Below are 21,649 nucleotides of genomic sequence, written 5' to 3'. Positions count from 1 at the left end.
CTTCTCTCACGCTCTCTACTCTCTTTCTCCTGCTCTCTCTATTTACCTCCCCCTTCTCTCTCTCTGAAGCAGGCACCAGAAAACAGAAGGATTAGTGGTGTGTATTGGTGCTTAGCACTGGACACAGTAGCCATTTTAGAGCAATGATGAACTGTGTGTAAGAGTGTGTGTTCTTACTGGCTTCTCACACTGGCTAACCCACTATTCTCCACACTGGCTAACCCACTATTCTCCACACTGGCTAACCCACTATTCTCCACACTGGCTAACCCACTATTCTCCACACTGGCTAACCCACTATTCTCCACACTGGCTAACCCACTATTCTCCACACTGGCTAACCCACTATTCTCCACACTGGCTAACCCACTATTCTCCACACTGGCTAACCCACTATTCTCCACACTGGCTAACCCACTATTCTCCACACTGGCTAACCCACTATTCTCCACACTGGCTAACCCACTATTCTCCACACGGGTACATAGGAGTTGGTCCAGGGCCAGTGTGGTGGGTGGTTATAGAGACTTAAAGGTTTGACAAACTGCCTTCAGGGAATAGCTGGAGTTGGCACTGCCTGTTAACCCTGCTAAAGGACCGGGAGGGCACCTGAACTGAGAGAGAGAGAGAGAGAGAGAGAGAGAGAGAGAGATAGTGTGAGAGAGAGAGAGAGAGAGAGAGAGAGAGAGAGAGAGATAGTGTGAGAGAGAGAGAGAGAGAGAGAGAGAGAGAGAGAGACAGACAGACAGACAGACAGACAGACAGACAGACAGACAGACAGACAAACAGAGACAGAGAGGGGTAGAGAGAGTGGGGGAGAGGGGAAAAGATTGATAGAGAGAGAAAGAGAGAAAGACAGACAGAGAGAGAGAGGGAGAGAGGAGGGAATGGGGTAGGAAGGAGGGAGAGGGGTACGCAGGCAGGAGGGAGGAATTGCTGAAAAGAGAGGGGTGGAGAAGATAAATTAGGCTGTTATGTATATCACGGGCAATTCACACTGGCACACATTCCATCTGTGATCCCATCAGCTGAAAGCGATGGGAATGCAAGGCACCAAGCATCTCAACAAGACCAGAGCGGGGCGCACCACTGAGACCTCATCAAAGCACAATCACGTCCACAGCCAGACCCCTCAGATGAACGCAGCCAGACACACACTCACCACACCACACACACACACACTCAGAACCCTCACATTTACCCAAATCTGTAAATAATCACACACACAAAAATACATTAGTTTGTAGTCACACATGAACACATTTTCGCCCCATACAATACCGCCCAGTTAAATAGTGCTTATCATCTCTTACTATCACCAGTGAGTATATCTCCATTATAAAGAGGTTCACCTCAAAAGCTCCACCTAGCCTGAGACTCTGTTGGTGATGTGGAACGTAGCAGGCACAGGCAGGCTCCTGAGCTCAATGAGGTGCAGCCCAAGCAACCCACCCAAGCAAGTCTAGCCCAACCCAGCCTGGCTCAGCCCATCCCATCCCATGCCAGTTGACTTTAGCCAAGCCTATCTCAGCTCAGCCCAGAGTGCCCAGTCAGGTGTAACCACATCACGCTCGACCAGCTCCCAGATCAGCAGCCCCTCAGCTAATCCCAGCAGATAGCTCAAATGCTGACCACCAGCAAATAATTGCTTCCAGTTGGCTGGCTCCCCCAAAGCCACTCAAAGGCAGGGACAGGTGTTTCCATGTAGGGAATTTCTTCCTTCCCAGGGACTTATCGTGATCTGTTCAATTCTGCTAAATGAAGAGATTCTACCTGATATGTGTTGGTGTCACTGATAAGATTAGGCCTGGTGTGGTGTCTGCTAGATAATGCTCCCCTACCTTAACGCTAATATTGCATGTTTACTTTTTTTGTATCATATCCAGGAGCCAGGAGGGATCTCGCTGCATGCCAAGTGCACAAATACATGTCTGTTTCGTCATCTGCTGAGAAATATTGAATTTGATAGCTTTTCCTGTTTATTGCTTTCGAATGCCTTCGGCACCTTTCCCTGCGAGAACAAAGGGAGTCTGCTGCCAAGTGTTGCTGTGTCAAGAGCCCTATCAAAAAGTCTGACTTCACAGGGCCAGGGAGGGAGAGCAGACATCGAAGCATACTCACAAAGATAAACCAATGACGCGACAGCGATTCACAACTCTTCTCTTAATAATACAGAAAACCACCATAAATAAAACAATATGCCCTTAAAAAGAAAACAAACAAAATGAGCTACTAGCATCTCTCTCTCAACGTGATTTGCGTTGCTGTAGTTACACTGATAAGAGGCTCTGTCCTATAGTGAAGACGAGACTCACAGACAAAGGTGGTGCAGCAGGAGACGGAGGAAGGGAAGCTGTGGAGAGAAAATGGCTGGGCTAGCAGATGGATAGGGACTCTGAGTCCCTACATTTGCAAATAAAACATCCCTCCTTCAAGCAAGCAGGCATGTGCCTTTTACTGAGGAGCGGCTTCTGGCCACTACCATAAAGGCCTGATTGGTGGAGTGCTGCAGAGATGGATGTCCTTCTGGAAGGTTCTCCCATCTCCACAGAGGAACTCTGGAGCTCTGTCAGAGTAACGATCGGGTTCTTGGTCACCTCCCTGACCAAGGCCCTTCTCCCCCGATTGCTCAGTTTGGCCGGGTGGCCAGCTCTAGGAAGAGTCTTGGTGGTTCCAAACTTCTTCCATTTAAGAATGATGGAGGACACTGTGTTCTTGGGGACCTTCAATGCTGCAGATTTTTTTTTTTACCCTTCCCCAGATCTGTGCCTCGACACAATCCTGTCTCGGAGCTCTACGGACAATTCCTTCAACCTCATGGCTTGGTTTTTGCTTTGACATGCACTGTCAACTGCGGGACCTTATATAGACAGGTGTGTGTCTTTCCAAATCATTTCCAATCAATTTAATTTACCACAGGTAGACTTCAATCAAGTTGTAGAAACATCTCAAGGATGATCAATGGAAACAGGATGCACCTGAGCTCAATTTCAATTCTTATAGCAAAGGGTCTGAATACTTATGTAAATAATTCATATTTTATAAATTTGCAAACATTTCTACAAACCTGTTTTCGCTTTGTCATTATGGGGTATTGTGTGTAGATTGATGAGGAATTTAAAAAAAAAATCAATTTTAGAATAAGGCTGTAAAGTAATGTGGAAAAAGGGAAGGGGTCTGAATACTTTCCGAATGCACTGTGTATGGCTGTTTATATATTATACAAAACTACATAATGTACCGAGAGCCAGACAGGATGGTTGCTGTCAGATCAGCTACAGAAATAGCCAGTCAGTGTTTCCATAGAAATGTGCAGAAGGCCACAGGGCCTATGTGGCAGCAGACAGTGGAGCCCTGAGGATGAGCTGCTGCTATCCCCGCTTCCTGCTTTCTCCCCAGCGAGAGACATGGAGGGGCGGGAGGATAAACGCTGGAATCACCCAGAGCCTTGTGGGGATCCTGCAGGGCCAAAGAGCCAGCCTCAGGAACATGGGGGAACAACAGAGGAGGAAAGAGGAGAGAGAAAACGCCTCTCAGAAAAGAGCCAGTCAATCTCCAGCACATATACACATAACTAACCCAAGCGTCTGCCTTTGAGCTGGATTATGGGGTTTAGGCCCTACAGTAGAGCTTCAGAAGTAGAGGTCCACAGCAGCCCAAAGCTCGGTATCAACTTAACACTGACACACCATGGCACGGCTTCAGAGATTACAGCGGAGCAGAAGGAAGATGTCCCTCTCTGACACAAAGCGCAGCATTGCATGGTTTAACACTCCCTTTCTCTCCCTCTTTCTCTCTCTCTACGCCGCTCTCAACTCCCTCTTTCTTACTGTCAAGAGCAGCGGGCGAACGAGGGGTGAATGGCTACCTATGCTTAGTGGGGCAGGTGAACATCTGAAATGACAGGGACAAGGGCTTCTTGAGTGCTCTGTAGAATGCTGGCAGCTCACAGAGACCATTAGGGAGATGGGTTCTGATCAAATGCATCATCATGCATGTAGACAGAGAGACACAGAGACAGACAGTGGGGTCTGGAGCGGTCACCTTGAACAGCCTGACAAGACCCAGACAGGAGGGCCATCAGACGGTCATTACGCTCCTATCAAACTCCATTCAAACTGCCATCCAACTACCTTCTCCCTGGAGCTGTGAGCTGTGCAGCCTGACACTAACATTCCCTCCTAGTAGTTATCTAAACACGGAAAGCTCTACATGCGTGAGGCATCATAAGCCTACACTGTATATTCCATTGTATTACCTTGTAGTCCTTCTACCTTGTCTGTCTGTTCCGCATCGGCCCTCGGAGCAACAAGATGTGAGAGCTAAGACTAAAGGACCTACAGTAAGCTTTGTTTTCAGGAGTGAGGCTTGACTCAAACACAACACAGGAGAAGAGGAGATAAAATAATGTAACCACGTTTGCCAATGACACGACGGTGGTGGGTCTGATTACCAACGACGATTACCAGGAGCTCAGAGATCTAGCAGAGTGGTGCCAGGACAATAACATCTCCCTCAACGTGGGCAAGACAAAGGAGCTTAAAGTGGACAACAGGAAACGGAGGGCCGAACACGCCCCCATTCACATCGACAGGGCTGTAGTGGAGCGGGTCGACAGCTTCAAGTTCTTCGGTGTTCACATCACTAAGGACCTATCACGGTCCAAACACAGCAACATAGTCGTGAAGAGGGCATGACAACACTTCTTCCCCCTCAGGAGGCTGAAAAGATTTGGCATGGGCCCATAGAGTCTCAAAAAGTTCTAAAGCTGCACCACTGAGAGCATCTTGACTGGCTGCATCACTGCTTGGGTTTGGCATCTGCTTGGCATCAGACCACAAGGCGCTACAGAGGGTAGTGCGTACAGCCCAGTACATCACTGGAGCCAGACTCCCTACCGTCCAGGATCTCTATACCAGGAGGTGTCAGAGGAAGGCCCTAGAAATTCTCAAAGACACCAGTCACCCAAGTCATTGACTGTTCTCTCTGCTACCGCACGGCAAACAGTACCGGGACGCTCCAGAAGGCTCCAGAACCGCTTCCAACCCCAAGCCATTAGACTGCTAAATAGTTCACCAAATAGATACCAGGACTATCTGCATTGACCCTTTTTGACTTTATGTACACACACTGGACTCTACCCACACACACACATACTTACACTGACACCAACACATACACACACACTCACTCACACATAACAAGTACACACAGGCACACTGTCAGCACACACACACGTCCACACGTCCACACTCATGACATACGCTGCTGCTACTGTCTATTATCTATCCTGTTGCCTAGTCACTTTACCCCTACCTATATGTACATACCTGCCTCAATTTCCTCGTACCCCTGCACATGGACTCAGTACTGATAACCTGTGTATATAGCCAAGCTATCATTGCTCAATGTGTATTTATTCCTTGTGTTATTATTTTTTTCTATTATTATAATAATTCTTTATTATATTCTGCATTGTTGGGAAGGACCTGTAAGTAAGCATTTCAGTTGTTGTTTACGAAAATTTGATTTGATGTCAGCCACAATATGCAGCTGAATGTTTACTTACGTATCCCGCTCTCCAGAGGACCCTGAGACTGTGGCGTGCATTTAACCCTGTGTATACAGTACAGTATATGAACTGTAACATGGCGGCGTCCCTATCAAATGCGACATGAGCCGTGAAGTTCGGGGGATCGACAAACGGCAAGGAGAGATCAGTGGGCATCAGTGAACACTGCTTCAGTTTGCATTTCATTCTGCTGCTGTACATGCACAACGCCAATTGGACATCTTTCAATTTCCAGTTACTGGGAAGTGAGTGTGTTTGCAAGTATGTGTGTGTCCGTGTGTGTGTGTGTGTGTGGTGTGCATAAGAGGCTTGTGGAACCAAGGAGAAGGTGAAATATTACCCAAGCATGTTCCCCTCCCTCCGAGCTAACCTTGGGTGTATGTGACCTTGTTAGCTGGGCCACTGCAGGGACAAAGCAGCAGGCAAACGGCCTCAGTCTGTCCCTCCCTCCCCATGGATCTCACACTCACACACGTCCACACACACGTTCCTGCGCCTGCTCGCCTCTCCCTGCCACTGTTTGCAGAGTTGGAAATTGCTTTAATAATTGACACCGTTAATAACCAAGCTGGTCTCTGCAGCACAGAGGGGCCCTGTTCAAACACAGGAGTGTGTGTCCTGCTCGGGCCCAGGCGTGGTGCAGAGGGGGGCAGTGTTTGGAGAGAAGAGCTAGTGTGTGTGTGTGTGCGTGAGTATGTGATTTTAGTCTGAGCCATCAGAAACTGTGCAGAATTGACTGATCTGCTAGTTGAGGGTGGTAATAGGGTGGGCTCCTGTGTAAACACATAGGAAACTACAGAGGCCTCGTCTGAGCTACTACCTACACAGAGCTGAAGGTCATAGAGACAGGGTGAGAGATGCTCCTCCAGGCTACAGGACAGGACTTTATCTGGGTTAACCTGAGCCTCCACCATCCCAGGACATTACCTGGCCTTTTCTCCAACCCAGATGTTATGTCATTCCCACCCTGGATAATGAGGGAGTCTGTACAGCAGGGTGGCCACTGGACGTCAGCAAGACAAAGAAGGCAACCGTAATGGAATTGTAATTCTATGTAGGCAGCAGTGACTGAACGGTCACATTCATATACTGCAATCAACAGGGGAAAAAAACGTATTCAATACTGTTCTGTAATCAACAAGGGCCTGTTTTCCCTCCCATGGAAATGGACATTGTCCTACTCAGACAGACAGGGCCTTGATGAGCTTCTCATCACCACCCATCATCCATACTTAGAGCTCTCTCTCTTTCGCCCTCTTTCTCTCCCCCTTCCCCCCCCCCCCCCCCCCTCTGCTGGCCCGTCAGTCCACAGGCTCTACTCTGGGTAACTATTCTGAGGAGAGGGAAAGATGGCGAGGGCAAATCTTGGAGAAAGTCTGCCTTTTGAGTGAAAAGAGGGAATATTAACAACAATAGAGAAATGAATAAGACGGCCAGGCGGCCTGAAGGTTGGGCTGCGGGGGGGAGTGGTGGGGAGTAGGGTGGTGGGTACTGCTGGAGAACAGGGGAGGAGGAGGGAGGGGTGATAAGTGCACGATTTCCTCGGCGGCTGTGTGGTGCTGCAGCCGCGCCGCTGTCACACGTCAGAGGGAGCAAATCAAAGGCAGCTCTTTTGATGAATATAAAACAGAGTCCTGCTGAGAAGCACTCTGCCTCTCCCTCTCTCTAATCACAGAGCCGCAGCACACAGCAATCCCCCCAGCCCTGCACAAAATGAAAGAAGAGTGGAAACAAGGAGAAGGGGACGGAGAGCACACACAATCACAACAAAGCCTGCTTTAGAATGGCAATAAACATTGGTCCTCTGGAGAGGTCTGCACAGGGATGGGGTGTGGTGCCGGGAGGAGATGGTACAGCATAAAGCTTTCTATTCCCTCTCAAACAGCACAGTGTACATCTCATCTGAAAACAATGGCCAACCCAGCAGCTGGTACGTATACCACACCTGCATCAGTGTCTGTGGCTTCAGAACTGATAAAAGCTTCAGTTTTGTTAAAATGATGTATGTCTACATTTTCAAATAATAGTCAAATCAACTCATAAACAACATTTTAGTCAAACGTATGACACAAAGAAGATGTATTGAGTGAGAAATGAGAATCCTGGCCTTTTTCAGGGAATGCGCTCCACAAAACATTAGCCCACATTTCCATTAGCTCAATCTCTTTCATAGATGAGGCACAGCAGTTCTTAACAGGCATAGCGTGTGTGTGTGAGCATGTGTGTCTGGGTAAGTGTGCGTACGCCTGTCCCTTTTCAACGCCCCTACTGTGTTCTAGGAGTGGGGTCCCATAGCATCCCCTACTACATAGGATTTATTGTCGAGCGAGACCACTTCACTCTCCTCCTTAACCTCTCCTTTCATTACTGCTCCCCATACGGGTGGCAGCGGACAGAACAGCCCTCATGATCCAGAATGCAGGCTGAAACCAGCCACAGAGAAGCTCACCACCTAGCACTTTCCCTGGGTCCTGCTGCATCCCTCCGTCCATCCCCCCAGTGGGGCAACTACCTATCCTCTTTGTAGGAGTGAAAATTCATCAAATAAGAGACAGCGAACAGCGGGCACTGCAAATATCCCAAATACACCCTCTTGAACTGGCTAGCTCAACGCCACAACTCTCCATTTCCACCCAGTCCTTTTGTGCAGTAGATGGGTTCAATCAGGTCAAATACTAGTGGCCAAAGAAAGTTAGGGAGGTTAAGACCTCATTTATTGGTAACTAGTTCTACCCCTCCTCCGCCCCTCCTCTAAATCCAGCGTGGTTCCCTGCATGTCCAGACCCCAGCTCAGCCAGCCTCCCCTGGGCAGCTCTCCTCTACTGCTCCCCAGGCAGCGCTTGTCTGTGGCACCGGAGCCCGCTCCCACCCAGGCCCTGGGCCCTGAAAGTGACACATGCGTGGGTGTCGCCGACGTGTCACCTTCCTGCCCGCTGAAGTATGAGGCAATTTCCTGCGAGTGGCGCATGGCGAGGGAGAGCGAGGGGCTAGGCGCGACCCAGCTCCACCGTTCTCTATGATACTGTCAAGGAAGATTAATAGCTTTCTGCAGCGGCAGCCACTACCAAACTAATGTTGTGTGACTTTGGCTCTCCTTTCCAATGCATTTCCTCCACATTGAGAGAGGGAAAGAGGAGAAGGAAAAGGGATGAGAGGTGAGGAGAAGAGAGGAAAAGGCTGCAGAGATGGAGGACAGGGTCAGGATCCATAGATTCCTTCAGTGTTAGAATATTCTGTTTCAGCACCAATGACATCCACTCTTACACAAAGACAATTCTGTTTCCCTAAAACACCAAATACATGACGGGAACATTTCTCTCATTTACATATGTTTTCTACGGTTCCCTCTATTCTCTACCATCTGGCTATGAGGCTGTTTCCTCCTCCACCCCCACGCAGCCAAACAGGATACCAGTCAGTGAGCCCACCAGGGAAGCCTGACTAATCAACAAGCCAATTCAACCAATCAGGAAGGTTCTAACTAGCATTTGGATGATTTGAAGGTCAAAATCCACCAGAGAGAAAAAAATCATCCCAGACAGGACTAATAGGCCAATCTACCTACCATCTCTGAGGCTATGTCCATAATTACACAAAACTCATTGTGCCTGACCTCCCAAATTCAATAAGCAATGAGGAGAAGTTGTCTCATTATTTTCGCACAATTTCCATATTAAACGCAAACAAAAGGAACTCTAAAAAGCCCTCTTTCTAGGGACCTGCATAGTTCCCTACTTAAACTCTCTGCCTTCTTCTGCTGCTGCACACGTAATTGCAATCCAATCCCGTCCAGAAATGTTAAGGTTATTATACAGAATTACTGCCTGATTAAAATTGCACAATATTACAATTCATTAGAGTTAATTGACTCCCATCATGGTCTCTGGGCTGCCTGCCAGATGTGTGGAGACGTCAAGAGTTAGGTGGAGAGAGGGGGACAGAGCTGCTATTCAGACTGGCCCTGGCTCCCACATTGGGGCCATCAGAACCCAGGCCACATGTGCCATCATTAGAGCCCCTCTCAACAAACACTGGTCTCAAAGATCTCCAGCTCTACAGGGCAATCATGATCTCCAACCCATGACACCATACAGACAGACCACACAGACAGACCACACAGACAGACCACACAGACAGACCATACAGACAGACAGACCATACAGACAGACCACACAGACAGACCACACAGACAGACCACACAGACAGACCATACAGACAGACCATACAGACAGACAGACCACACAGACAGACCATACAGACAGACCACACAGACAGACCATATAGACAGACCACACAGACAGACCACACAGACAGACCATACAGACAGACCATACAGACAGACTACTCAGACAGACCACACAGACAGACCACACAGACAGACCATACAAACAGACCATATAGACAGACCACACAGACAGACCACACAGACAGACCATACAGACAGACCATACAGATAGACCACACAGACAGACCACACAGACAGACCATACAGATAGACCATACAGACAGACCATACAGACAGACCACTCAGACAGACCGTGTGAGAGACTGAGTCACCATGTACATATGCATTCATCTGGAAATGAGGGTCTAATGTGATTTATGTGTGAATGCGTAAGCTTGTATAGGAATGTTAATAACAACAGGATGACTGATGACATGTTAATGAGTCTTAGAATAGAGAAAATGAACACAATATAACTGGAACTTTATAGGACTAGCTTACATTTCTATCATTTCTATCACCTGCACAGAAAAATGACATTTGGATGAATATTTAAGACCGGAAAAGCCCAGAGTGGATCCAAGTGCATTATATGTTCACTGATGCATTGTTAGACCCTACAGCCTATATAAAACGTAGGTCATGTAGTAGATCATGTCCTGTGGAACATATAACAGTACATGTACTGTATATGCATGAACACTGTGCTTTAACCCACTTTCCCTGCTGTGCTCACGTCCCCAGACAGGGTAGCGCTGCTGATGCCCACTCTAACAGCCACCTCCTGTCTCAGCTGGCCTATGGTCTCCTCGGAGCTCCTGACCTGCCATCAAGACAACCACACAGCACATCATTCACTGTACCACACCAATGGGTTACAAGTACAACTGTGTCATACACTGTAGATTAGACCAATGCTGGTTTCATTATGCTGATGAAGCAATTGCATACTCTGTCAATAGTGTGTTTAAAATGTGATTAAAAGTGGTTAAATGAGGTTAACATTTTGATTTACTTGTTCTATTTGATCTTGATTAGAAGTGGGCAAGTGTTTCCCAACAGAACTGGCCAGTCCTGAACTAGACCTGTCTGGGTGGTAATAGTTCCTCAGCTCTACCTGGTCAGTGAGCTGCTTCACCCTGCTCTCCAGCTGGTGGAGCTCCTGCAGCTGTGTCAGCGTGTCCTGGTCCTTCCTGGTCATCTCCTGGTGCAGCTCTGTGATGGTGTCCTGCAGCTGTGTCAGCGTGTCCTGGTCCTTCCTGGTCATCTCCTGGTGCAGCTCTGTGATGGTGTCCTGCAGCTGTGTCAGCGTGTCCTGGTACTTCCTGGTCATCTCCTGGTGCAGCTCTGTGATGGTGTCCTGCAGCTGTGTCAGCGTGTCCTGGTACTTCCTGGTCATCTCCTGGTGCAGCTCTGTGATGGTGTCCTGCAGCTGTGTCAGCGTGTCCTGGTCCTTCTCCTGGTGCAGCTCTGTGATGGTGTCCTGCAGCTGTGTCAGCGTGTCCTGGTACTTCCTGGTCATCTCCTGGTGCAGCTCTGTGATGGTGTCCTGCAGCTGTGTCAGCGTGTCCTGGTCCTTCCTGGTCATCTCCTGGTGCAGCTCTGTGATGGTGTCCTGCAGCTGTGTCAGCGTGTCCTGGTACTTCCTGGTCATCTCCTGGTGCAGCTCTGTGATGGTGTCCTGCAGCTGTGTCAGCGTGTCCTGGTCCTTCCTGGTCATCTCCTGGTGCAGCTCTGTGATGGTGTCCTGCAGCTGTGTCAGCGTGTCCTGGTACTTCCTGGTCATCTCCTGGTGCAGCTCTGTGATGGTGTCCTGCAGCTGTGTCAGCGTGTCCTGGTCCTTCCTGGTCATCTCCTGGTGCAGCTCTGTGATGGTGTCCTGCAGCTGTGTCAGCGTGTCCTGGTACTTCCTGGTCATCTCCTGGTGCAGCTCTGTGATGGTGTCCTGCAGCTGTGTCAGCGTGTCCTGGTCCTTCCTGGTCATCTCCTGGTGCAGCTCTGTGATGGTGTCCTGCAGCTGTGTCAGCGTGTCCTGGTACTTCCTGGTCATCTCCTGGTGCAGCTCTGTGATGGTGTCCTGCAGCTGTGTCAGCGTGTCCTGGTCCTTCCTGGTCATCTCTTGGTGCAGCTCTGTGATGGTGTCCTGCAGCTGTGTCAGCGTGTCCTGGTACTTCCTGGTCATCTCCTGGTGCAGCTCTGTGATGGTGTCCTGCAGCTGTGTCAGCGTGTCCTGGTCCTTCCTGGTCATCTCCTGGTGCAGCTCTGTGATGGTGTCCTGCAGCTCCTGGACCTGGGCTTCACGCTCCTCCACCTGATACAAGATAAACACAGGCCTGATTTGATATATGTTTACCTCCTTCCTTTCCTCCTCCTTTCCTTCCATCCATCCAGCTTTCCTTGAGGTAATCACCAATTTCACAGTAGATTAGGTGAAAGCAAGGATTCCACTATTATTTTTGCCAATCAAGTCATGTCAGAACATGTCAGATAAGTGATTATTTCAAGGAGGGAAGGAAAGAAACAGGGATGCATTTACATATAATTGGAAGTCTGCAGCACTAAACTAAAACACAAAGCCTATTGAAAGTCCCCAGAAGCAACTGAACATCAAAGTCATCTATTACAGTAAAACACAAAATACAATACAGTTTGCACTCACATGTCGAACTATCAAGAGAGGCACATCTCCTACCACACAATTTCAGGTACAATATTACATTTTTGTGACAGAAGATACAGTACATATCAATTTCCCAGAAAAGCTTAGCTCCACTGCTGCTTGTTGCTGGGTTAGTTTTGAATCCATTTCCCATAGCCACATTAGCCTCTGTTATTGAGAGTCACAGTGTAGACGAAAGCAAGGCCAGTCACCCAGAAGCAAATGTGTCACAATTCAATAGGCTTTGGAAGATGAAACTGTACATCACAGTACAATAGCTGACCTCAACACAATACATGCATCAAATCCTGCTATACACAATGCTTACTATACAATACAACTGACAGTGTTGAGAACTTCAAGATGTAAGAAAGGAAACATTTGAATTCATGAAGAAAACTTCTAATTTCATAAACTCAATTAACCCAAGTTACCCAACAGACAGATTTGTAATCAAACAATGCTACACAGATAAAATGCATGTCCTGTTCTTTATTACCAGCCAATTGACACTGCATGGTAAGTGTCAGCGAATATAATTAAGATGTCATTTTCCCTGAATGTCCCAATTATATACTCCTCAGTTGCTTATCAAATGGATGTCATGACTTTAATTTCATGTAAATTCACCAAGATACTAGATGGAATAAATATTTTGAAATCAACGGGCAGTTTTTTTTAGTGCGGTAGAGTCCATTTCAAGGCTATACTACTACAGATGAAAAACATGATGTGTATAGTGTTTGTCCCATATTTCATTAAAGCATTTGCTCTCTACAAATGTAGTCGGAGAGGAACAGTATTAAAAATCTGTCTTAAAGAGAACAAGAGGCATCTCTCCCTCCTCTGAGGAGAATAAAAGCTACTCTGGAAGACAGAGTGGTGGGAGGGTATATGGTAAATGTGTGGACCCAGGCACTGCTGGACAGCAACGGTGAGGGCGCTCTACAACTGTCACACCACTCTGTGTACATCCAAAGTATTCATCCTTAAAAAAAGAAAAAATGGTTTTATGGCTAACATCAAAGCAACACATTTCTGTCCTGTTTTCCACACGAAAAATGCATTTCGTTCTGTATACGCGCAGCATACCATCTTGGTAATCTCCATGTCCTAAAAGTTTGCTGGTTCTCGCACCAAATAGGAAAAGCAAAAGCAAACAAGAATAAGCTATCTTTTGGTACAGGTTACTGCAAGAGAATGCACACTACGAGGCTATCATCAATTAGTTTACTGGAAATTTGTATCACAGAAAAAATATTATGTGGCAACTACCAAATACACACAGTGTCTAAATGTGATGGAAAGTCCAGGAGTTTTTTTCTTCAAAATCCTAATTAGGCAAGAAGTTATGCATCAGGGACATTTTAGCCTAATGCTTGGCATGATGATAAACATTCATTCATGACATGTCCATCTCACCAGTTTTCTAAGGTTTGCTTTCTATAATGCCAGCAGTGCCATATAAATCCCATTTCCAAAAAGAGGTTTTAAAAGAGACTTTATTATAGACCTCCACCACCTATCCTCCTACAGCCCATTACAATTCAGATCACTCCCCTCTAAAAGCTGAACCACCTCACATCTCCCTGGGTGGTTCTGATTTGATGCTGGGGTTTTAAAGGCACACTAATATTAATGGTACTGTCAGCAGTTTAATGAACTGGCCACACAGCTCACTGGGCTGATGCTTTGACAGATAATTCACACCGTTTTATTCCCGCCTCCTAGCAATATTACAGGGGCAGCTTTACCTCGCCTGACATCTATGTGAGGTCTTACCTGCCAGGGCTAAACTGGAAAGATATTTGAAGAATTCAGTTCCATGGAAAATATTGGTGTACAAACCCCTCTCTCACACACGCATGCAATGTACATTTTGTATAATAACTACATTATGTACCCTGATTGATATGAACAAGGTTACCAAAGGTTAAAGGTTATTTCTTATAAGCACAGAGTCATACACACAACCATGTCCATGCACAGATATTAGAAATCCATTCAACTGGCATGGACTGACAGAGAGAATAAAGAGGACAACACTGAGCTAGTAGTAAGAGACAGGAAGAGATAGAGGAGATGGGGAGGAGGAGAGGAGATGTGGAGGAGGAGGAGGAGAGGAGATGTGGAGGAGGAGGAGGAGAGGAGATGTGGAGGAGGAGAGGAGATGTGGAGGAGAAGAGGAGATGTGGAGGAGGAGGAGGAGGAGAGGAGATGGGGAGGAGGAGAGGAGATGTGGAGGAGGAGGAGAGGAGATGTGGAGGAGGAGAGGAGATGTGGAGGAGGAGAGGAGATGTGGAGGAGGAGGAGGAGGAGGAGAGGAGATGTGGAGGAGGAGAGGAGATGTGGAGGAGGAGGAGGAGGAGAGGAGATGGGGAGGAGGAGAGGAGATGTGGAGGAGGAGGAGGAGAGGAGATGGGGAGGAGGAGAGAAGATTGGGAGGAGGAGAGGAGATGGGGAGGATATAGGGAGGATATAGGGAGGAGGAGAGGAGAGGAGATGAGATGGGGAGGAGGAGAGGAGATAGGGAGGAGAGGAGATGGGGAGGAGAAGAAGAGATAGGGAGGAGGAGAGGAGATAGGGAGGAGGAAAGGAGAGGAGATGGGGAGAAGGGGGAAGGGAGATGGGGAGGTGGAAGAGGAGGAGAGGAGATGGGGAGGAGGAGAGGAGATAGGGAGGAGGAGGAGAGGAGATGGGAAGGAGGAGAGGAGATAGGGAGGAGGAGGAGAGGAGATGGGGAGGAGGAGAGGAGATATGGAGGAGGAGGAGAGGATATAGGGAGGAGATGGGGAGGAGGAGAGGAGATGGGAAGGAGGAGAGGAGATTGGGAGTAGAGGAGAGGGGGAGGAGAGGAGAGAAGATGGGGAGGAGGAGAGGAGGACAAGAGATGGAGAGGAGACTAGGAGGAGAGGAGATGGGGAGGAGGAGAAGAGATAGGGAGGAGTAGAAGAGATAGGGAGGAGGAGGAGAGGAGATGAGATGGGGAGGAGGAGAGGAGATAGGGAGGAGGAGAGGAGATGGGGAGGGAGGAGAAGAGGAGATAGGAAGGAGGAGAGGAGATAGGGAGGAGGAAAGGAGAGGAGATGGGGAGAAGGGGGGAGGGGAGATGGGGAGATGGAGGAGGAGGAGAGGAGATGGGGAGGAGAGGAGAGGAGATAGGGAGGAGGAGGAGAGGAGATGGGAAGGAGGAGAAGAGATATGGAGGAGGAGGAGAGGATATAGGGAGGAGGAGGAGGAGGAGGAGGAGGAGGAGGAGGAGGAGGAGGAGGAGAGGAGATGGGGAGGAGGAGAGGAGATAGGGAGGAGGAGAGGAGATGGGAAGGAGGAGAGGAGATTGGGAGTAGAGGAGATGGGGAGGAGAGGAGAGAAGATGGGGAGGAGGAAAAGAGATGGGGAGGAGGAGAGGAGGACAAGAGATGGAGAGGAGAGGAGACTAGGAGGAGAGGAGATGGGGAGGAGGAGAAGAGATAGGGAGGAGTAGAAGAGATAGGGAGGAGGAGGAGAGGAGATGGAGAGGAGATGGGAGGAGGAGAAATTATGGGGAGGAGGAGAGGAGGAGAGGAGGAGGAGGAGATGGGGAGGGGGAGGTTGAGGATAGGGAGGAGGAGAGGAGATGGGGAGGAGGAAAGGAAATTGGCAGGAGGAGAGAAGAGAAGATGGGGAGGAGGAGAAGAGATAGGGGGAGGGGAGAGGAGAGGAGGAAGAAATGGAGAGGTGAGTGATAGATGAGAGGAGTAGAGAGAGGCTGGACCTGTCTGTCTTGTCTGTCTGTCTGTATCTGTGGCCTGGGGCAGTTCATGCGGAGAGCTAGGGTGCTGCTGACGCTGCAGGGTATCGTCTGGGCCTGGCTGATGTGTGTGTGTGTGTGTGTGTGTGTGTGTGTGTGTGTGTGTGTGTGTGTGTGTGTGTGTGTGTGTGTGTGTGTGTGTGTGTGTGTGTGTGTACACGTGCGTTTCCAGGAAGCCTCTGCTTAACTGGTCTGACTGAACAGTGAATCAGGGGTTTTCTGTAGAGGACAGTCCTTCCAGTGTCTTCTTCACACAGGTGCTTTGAACCCAGCCGTGTTGCCTCTCCCAACCCCATCCTACGCTCACTCCTCTACCTGCCCTCTGCCAGGGTTGTCTATCAACCCATTTATTTGTTCACATCGGACCGTTGCATCAAGGCCTTGTTGTTGCCTCTATCACCTCTGGAGCTCAGTTGGTAGAGCATGGCGCTTGCAACGCCAAAATGGTGGGTTCGATTCCCAGGACCACCCATGTGTAAAATGTCTGCCCGCATGACTAAGTCGCTTTGGATAAAAGCGTCTGCTAAATGGCATATATTATTACATTACCACCTGTACTAATACTAACTCTCTACTCCTACACAGGGTCAGCCCAGTCCAGCAGGTTCCCACTGCATAATGGACATGTGTGAAAATCTGTGTGGTTTAAAAGGGGCTGTAACACACTCCTCATTATCTTGAGTTTGACCCAATGCTACCAACACCAGGCCTGCCCAGGAAACCAGTGTGATTTTGGTATTCTTTTTCCTGAATCTGAGTATTAGGGGTCTCTTTGATCTCTCACCGCTGTGACAAAGCTGCAGCACCAGGGCTCCTAAATGAGCCTCTCACAGCTTAGCCAGCATGCACCAACATCAAGTAGGGCAGGGAGAATATGCAGCTAACCGCAAGGCCTTTTTAAAAGAGACAAGCATAAAGTGTCCTCAATGTAATTAACCAAAATAAGCTAGAGGCAGGCATGGGGCTCAAAAGCATAAAGAAAAAGATTAACGCCAGCGTTTCGTAGATTACTCTTAAAAATGAGTATTTCACTCGATAAACGCTGTACATTTCATCTGGTAATTTCCGTTAAAGGTTATTTGTTATCTTCAGGCGCCCAGAAAGGACTCCTATTGTCTTGATCTTTAGAGGTTTCAGATCCCTTCATTAACATGCTAATTGCGACCTGGTCCACAGAAAGATATTAAAGAGGGAGGCATGTGGAGAGGCTCTTTGTCCTGTCAGGGCCCTGGGACTTCTCTCTGCTCGCTCACTGCCTGATAAAAATAGGATGATATTAGTTCTTGAGACTGTCCTTCAACGAGGTGGAGGGAGTCCATGGTGAGCTCTGCCAAATTAGAGGAGCCTTGTGTATGAGGGCGCAGCTGCTACCCTCCCTGTCTTACACAGCCCAACACAGCCAAGGCCAGTCCCCCAACCTGCTCTGTAATGCCATTATTCAGGGAAGGTGAGCTTCATAATAAGTCTCCCCACCACTACACACGTACGTACACACACGCATCTCCAACAAGCTACATCTACAGTACGTTCTAAATAACTACTGATTTATTGAACTACTAGTATGCAGACTAGAGTGCTTGGACCCAAACGGACTTGCTCTGGGAACTGCTAGAGAAGACATTCTGATTACCAGACAGAAAAGAGATGTGAATGACTGCCACCGTATACAGCTCCCCATATAAGTGGCTTCCACCCAATCTTCCCAGAATGCACATAGTAAGCATTTTGGCTTAATGTCAATGAGCCATATCTGTCTGCCTGCCACCACCACAGCACAATACACACATCCTCACCATGACCCCCCCCCCACCAGATAAATACCAGAGGTCACTCTTCTCATTCAGCAAGAAATCTAAATGATAATGACTCCTTATTAAAAATGATATTTGGAAGTGCACATAGGCTACATCAAAAGGTGCTGACACGGAGGGGCTGGGAGGGTGGCGGGGGACGGGGGCGATGGGGCTCACTGATAACCCACATCAAAGCACAGGCCGGGGGGGAGGGGGGGCAGAGACTGTGTCTGGGTACTGAGGCTGTTGCAGATGAGGTACCAAAATAAATCTAGCGCAACACTTACCAATTGCAATTTGGATAATGCTTTCACATTGAGATGCTCCATGTTATTTGTAAGCGTCCCCAAAAAATAGGATATGCACTCTGATGTTGGGAGGACGGTCTAAATTAAGCCAGAGTAGATGAGATTCAGTAGCTTGGGGAAATTATAAATGATAGCCCATGTATTTTTTATTTTTTTTAAACAGTTGAAAAAGACCAAAATAAAGGAAATCATGGTATAAAACCTCCAGTGGAGGACTAATGAATGTCCACCCCAAATGTGCACTTCAGCAAACAATCAGGCGTGGTGGATTAGCTGAAATTGGGCCGACTATAGGACACCTCCATTCCAGCGCAGCACAGTCAACCTTTTAACGGCAGGCTGTTAGGTGATATCTTTCCGACCGTCGGCCTCTTCAGAGCTCTCCACCGTTTAAAACCATTCCCAGCAAACCCTTTTCACATACAGCCATTACAGCGCTTTAGGTGGACCTGGCTGGCTGGATCACACTGCCATGAGAGAAGACTATTCAGGCAGGGAAGAGAAGAGTAGAGCAGAGCCCATCTACTGTTTGCTTAGTGAGAGTGCCAGGTTGCCAGCCCAGTGAAGAGTGCTTTAGAGCCATACTAACTGAAGTTCAACCATTGGGCTGCTGCTGAAGAGGTTTCAGTGTGGGGTTGAAACAGAACCAGGCCTGTGTCCAGACAGAGTCAAACACAGAGTGACGATGGGCTTACTAGAAGCTCTATCTCCCTCTAGGTGGACTGACTGGTCAGTGACTCAGTTCTGACCTGCTGCTCTGCCTACAGTACCTATACTCCCTCCCCAGGGTCACCTTCTCTGTCCTGGTCAGTGCCACCTCACACGGCCCATCTCCCCCTCACAGAGGAAGTCAGTCAGAAAATAGGTCTGACCGACCTGATCGACCGCTTCCCCTGGGCGGGCCACCCGCCTGCCTCAGCCTGGCCTGTCACAACACTGAAACCACCAGCCAGCCGCACATGCTCAGTCACAATGAAATCCCAGTCTGTCCGGGTGTCCTGCCTGCCTGCCTCTCAGTGACATCAACACATGGCCAAGCCCTGGAGCTCTCTCCCTGGATCCTCACAACTACTGGAGGATGGAAGAGCCAATCTATTATTTACATCAATCACTCAGTCAATCCAACCAACTATAGGGACCTCGGGCCATCTCCATATAAAGTACTAGTCCTACAGATATCTGGATCATAACACTTGAAGATGTGCCAAAATGGAATGAAAGTGAATAAAAATGCATTGATTAGGATCGAAACCAAATTAACAATCCAATAAGGATAATCTAATGAGTAATACCTTACCAAGGTTACAGCCGAGTTACTAAAATGAATTTAAGTGAATTATGTATTTGTGATGACAAACAGGTATTTCCCCTGTGGTAGACAGTGGGCCAGGTCTTCAGTATGGAAACAGCCCAGAGCCGTTGCCTATATGTTTATACAGAGAGATTAGGCAGCGGGAATGCTGACGTCTGACCTTCATACATCATCAGAGGAGGAGAATCTGCTTGAGACTGCACTTGACCACCACACAGTCTTTTATTATACACCGCAATGCATTTTCCAATTACAAAGTATTATAATTATGTTACACTTTAATAATAGAGATTTCCTCCACTTAAGGATTCTACTGTATTATAAAATCAGCACAACACCAAAATGGCATACAATGGCATACTTCCTACAGGTTTCATTTCATTAGTTATTCTATGAATTTACGATTAGGATAGAAGGGGAGAGAAAGACAAAGCTTTCAAGTCTTTTTCATCATGCTCTAAGATAGGCCATAACTGTTCAAATATTCCTCATTTTCCTCCTCTCTTCCTAAGAGTGAGTCAGAGGCATCTTTGTTAGAGAACAGGCGTTATCACGGAGAGAGGAACATGGGAAACACGCTGAGGGTTCAAACACCCACTACCATCCAGAGCATTCCATTAAGAGAAACCGGAAACCAGAAATAATGAGAGCCTCTTCCTGGCTTCTCTTCCCCCTGCCCTGTGCACCTGGACGGAAAGCAAGACGGAAGGAGAGCAGGAAGGAAGAGGCCTCCTCAACTTCGCTCACACCAACACACTTCTTATTCCACCCTCTGCCTTTCTTTAACTCTCTCTAAGGCCCTCAACTCCCCACCACTACCCCCCTCTCTCGCCCAGTCCTGCCCTCCCCAAGACTAGGGAATTTCAATCCTATTTCATATCCTAGAACAAAACAGTCCACTACTGATTATTAATGCATTTCAAAGCAGACATCCTCATTTTGTCAGGGTGTTTTCTTTAAAAAAATATACTGAAACTCTTTATGGTCGTCCCGGGGGTCCGGCATTGCTATGCACTCTCTGTCTGTCTCTCTGACCTCTCGCTGGATGGAATTCATTTGGCCTTTCCCTCTTTCTATACCTTGATTTGTCTGGAAAAGGGCAGTGAGCGACTACTGTCTGATACAGCTATTAAACATAAACACCATTAAATAAAAATGAGCTGTGAAAAGGGAGATGAAACAAGTGAGAGGAAATAGGGGGCCTAAAAGATAAATGATCAAGCAGTTATATTATGGTTGAAAAGTGATTCAACCTGCATATTCAACCTGTTTATCTACTCTGATCTGACCCACTCCACCAATCTTTCAAATGTTTTTACATATTCAACCATTATAAAGAACAACCCTTGCCACTGTACATTTATCATATATCCTGTTGCCTAGTCACCTTACCCCTATACATATCTAAACCTACCACTCCAGGATCCCTGCACATTGTAAATATGGTATTGGCACTGACCCTGGAACCGACCCTGTATATAGCTTACTTACTTTCTTGTGGCCTCTTATTTATATTTCTTGTGTGTTTTTGTTCTACTTCACTTTTTTATTTTAAAAGATTATAGTACTGCTGATATTGATTATCGCATTGTCGGGAAAGAGCAAACAAGAAAGGCATTTCACTGAACTAATGCAGATGACAAAAATGTGAAACTTGTTTTAATGTCGCAGATACAGTGTCTTATGCTCTGATATCTGATTGGTCAAAGTAAAATGACTCAGTAACTAGGCCTCAAAACATCTCAGTTATTATGAAGGAAACACAATGACGGCTTTCAGAGTAGACTTTGGTGCATCAATCTCAACGATTAATACGGTTCCTCGTTCACAGAGAGCAACGACAGCACATTATGAAGGTAGGCTTATGTATTAATTAGTAAGAGGGCATCATGAGAGAGAATGAGAATTAAAAAGAGAGAAAGAAGGAAGGGCGGAGGGGGAGGGGATATATTGCACTGTGTGCAGGGCCGGGGCTTGATGAGGTAGTACA

General features: G+C 47.7%; 2 protein-coding genes across 2 annotated transcripts in view; both read right to left on the bottom strand.

Moving 5' to 3' along the window:
• The window catches only part of LOC115167263 (trichohyalin-like), a 150,683-nt gene that overhangs the window by 65,508 nt on the left and 63,526 nt on the right, over window positions 1-21,649 (bottom strand). The gene's annotated exons all lie outside the window — the stretch shown is intronic.
• LOC115167264 (putative leucine-rich repeat-containing protein DDB_G0290503) overlaps window positions 10,228-21,649 on the bottom strand; it is a 34,540-nt gene continuing 23,118 nt past the window's right edge. Inside the window, exons 2-3 of the mRNA XM_029721505.1 lie at window positions 10,915-12,108; window positions 10,228-10,620 (exon numbers count right to left, since the gene is read on the bottom strand). Coding sequence (XP_029577365.1) covers window positions 10,507-10,620; window positions 10,915-12,045 — 1,245 coding nt within the window. The 5' untranslated portion in view covers window positions 12,046-12,108 and the 3' untranslated portion in view covers window positions 10,228-10,506. The remainder of the gene's footprint in view (window positions 10,621-10,914; window positions 12,109-21,649) is intronic.

This window comes from Salmo trutta, chromosome 29 (assembly GCF_901001165.1).
Source record: "Salmo trutta chromosome 29, fSalTru1.1, whole genome shotgun sequence".
Lineage (NCBI taxonomy): Eukaryota > Metazoa > Chordata > Actinopteri > Salmoniformes > Salmonidae > Salmo > Salmo trutta.
This window is presented reverse-complemented; position numbering and strand designations above follow the sequence as displayed.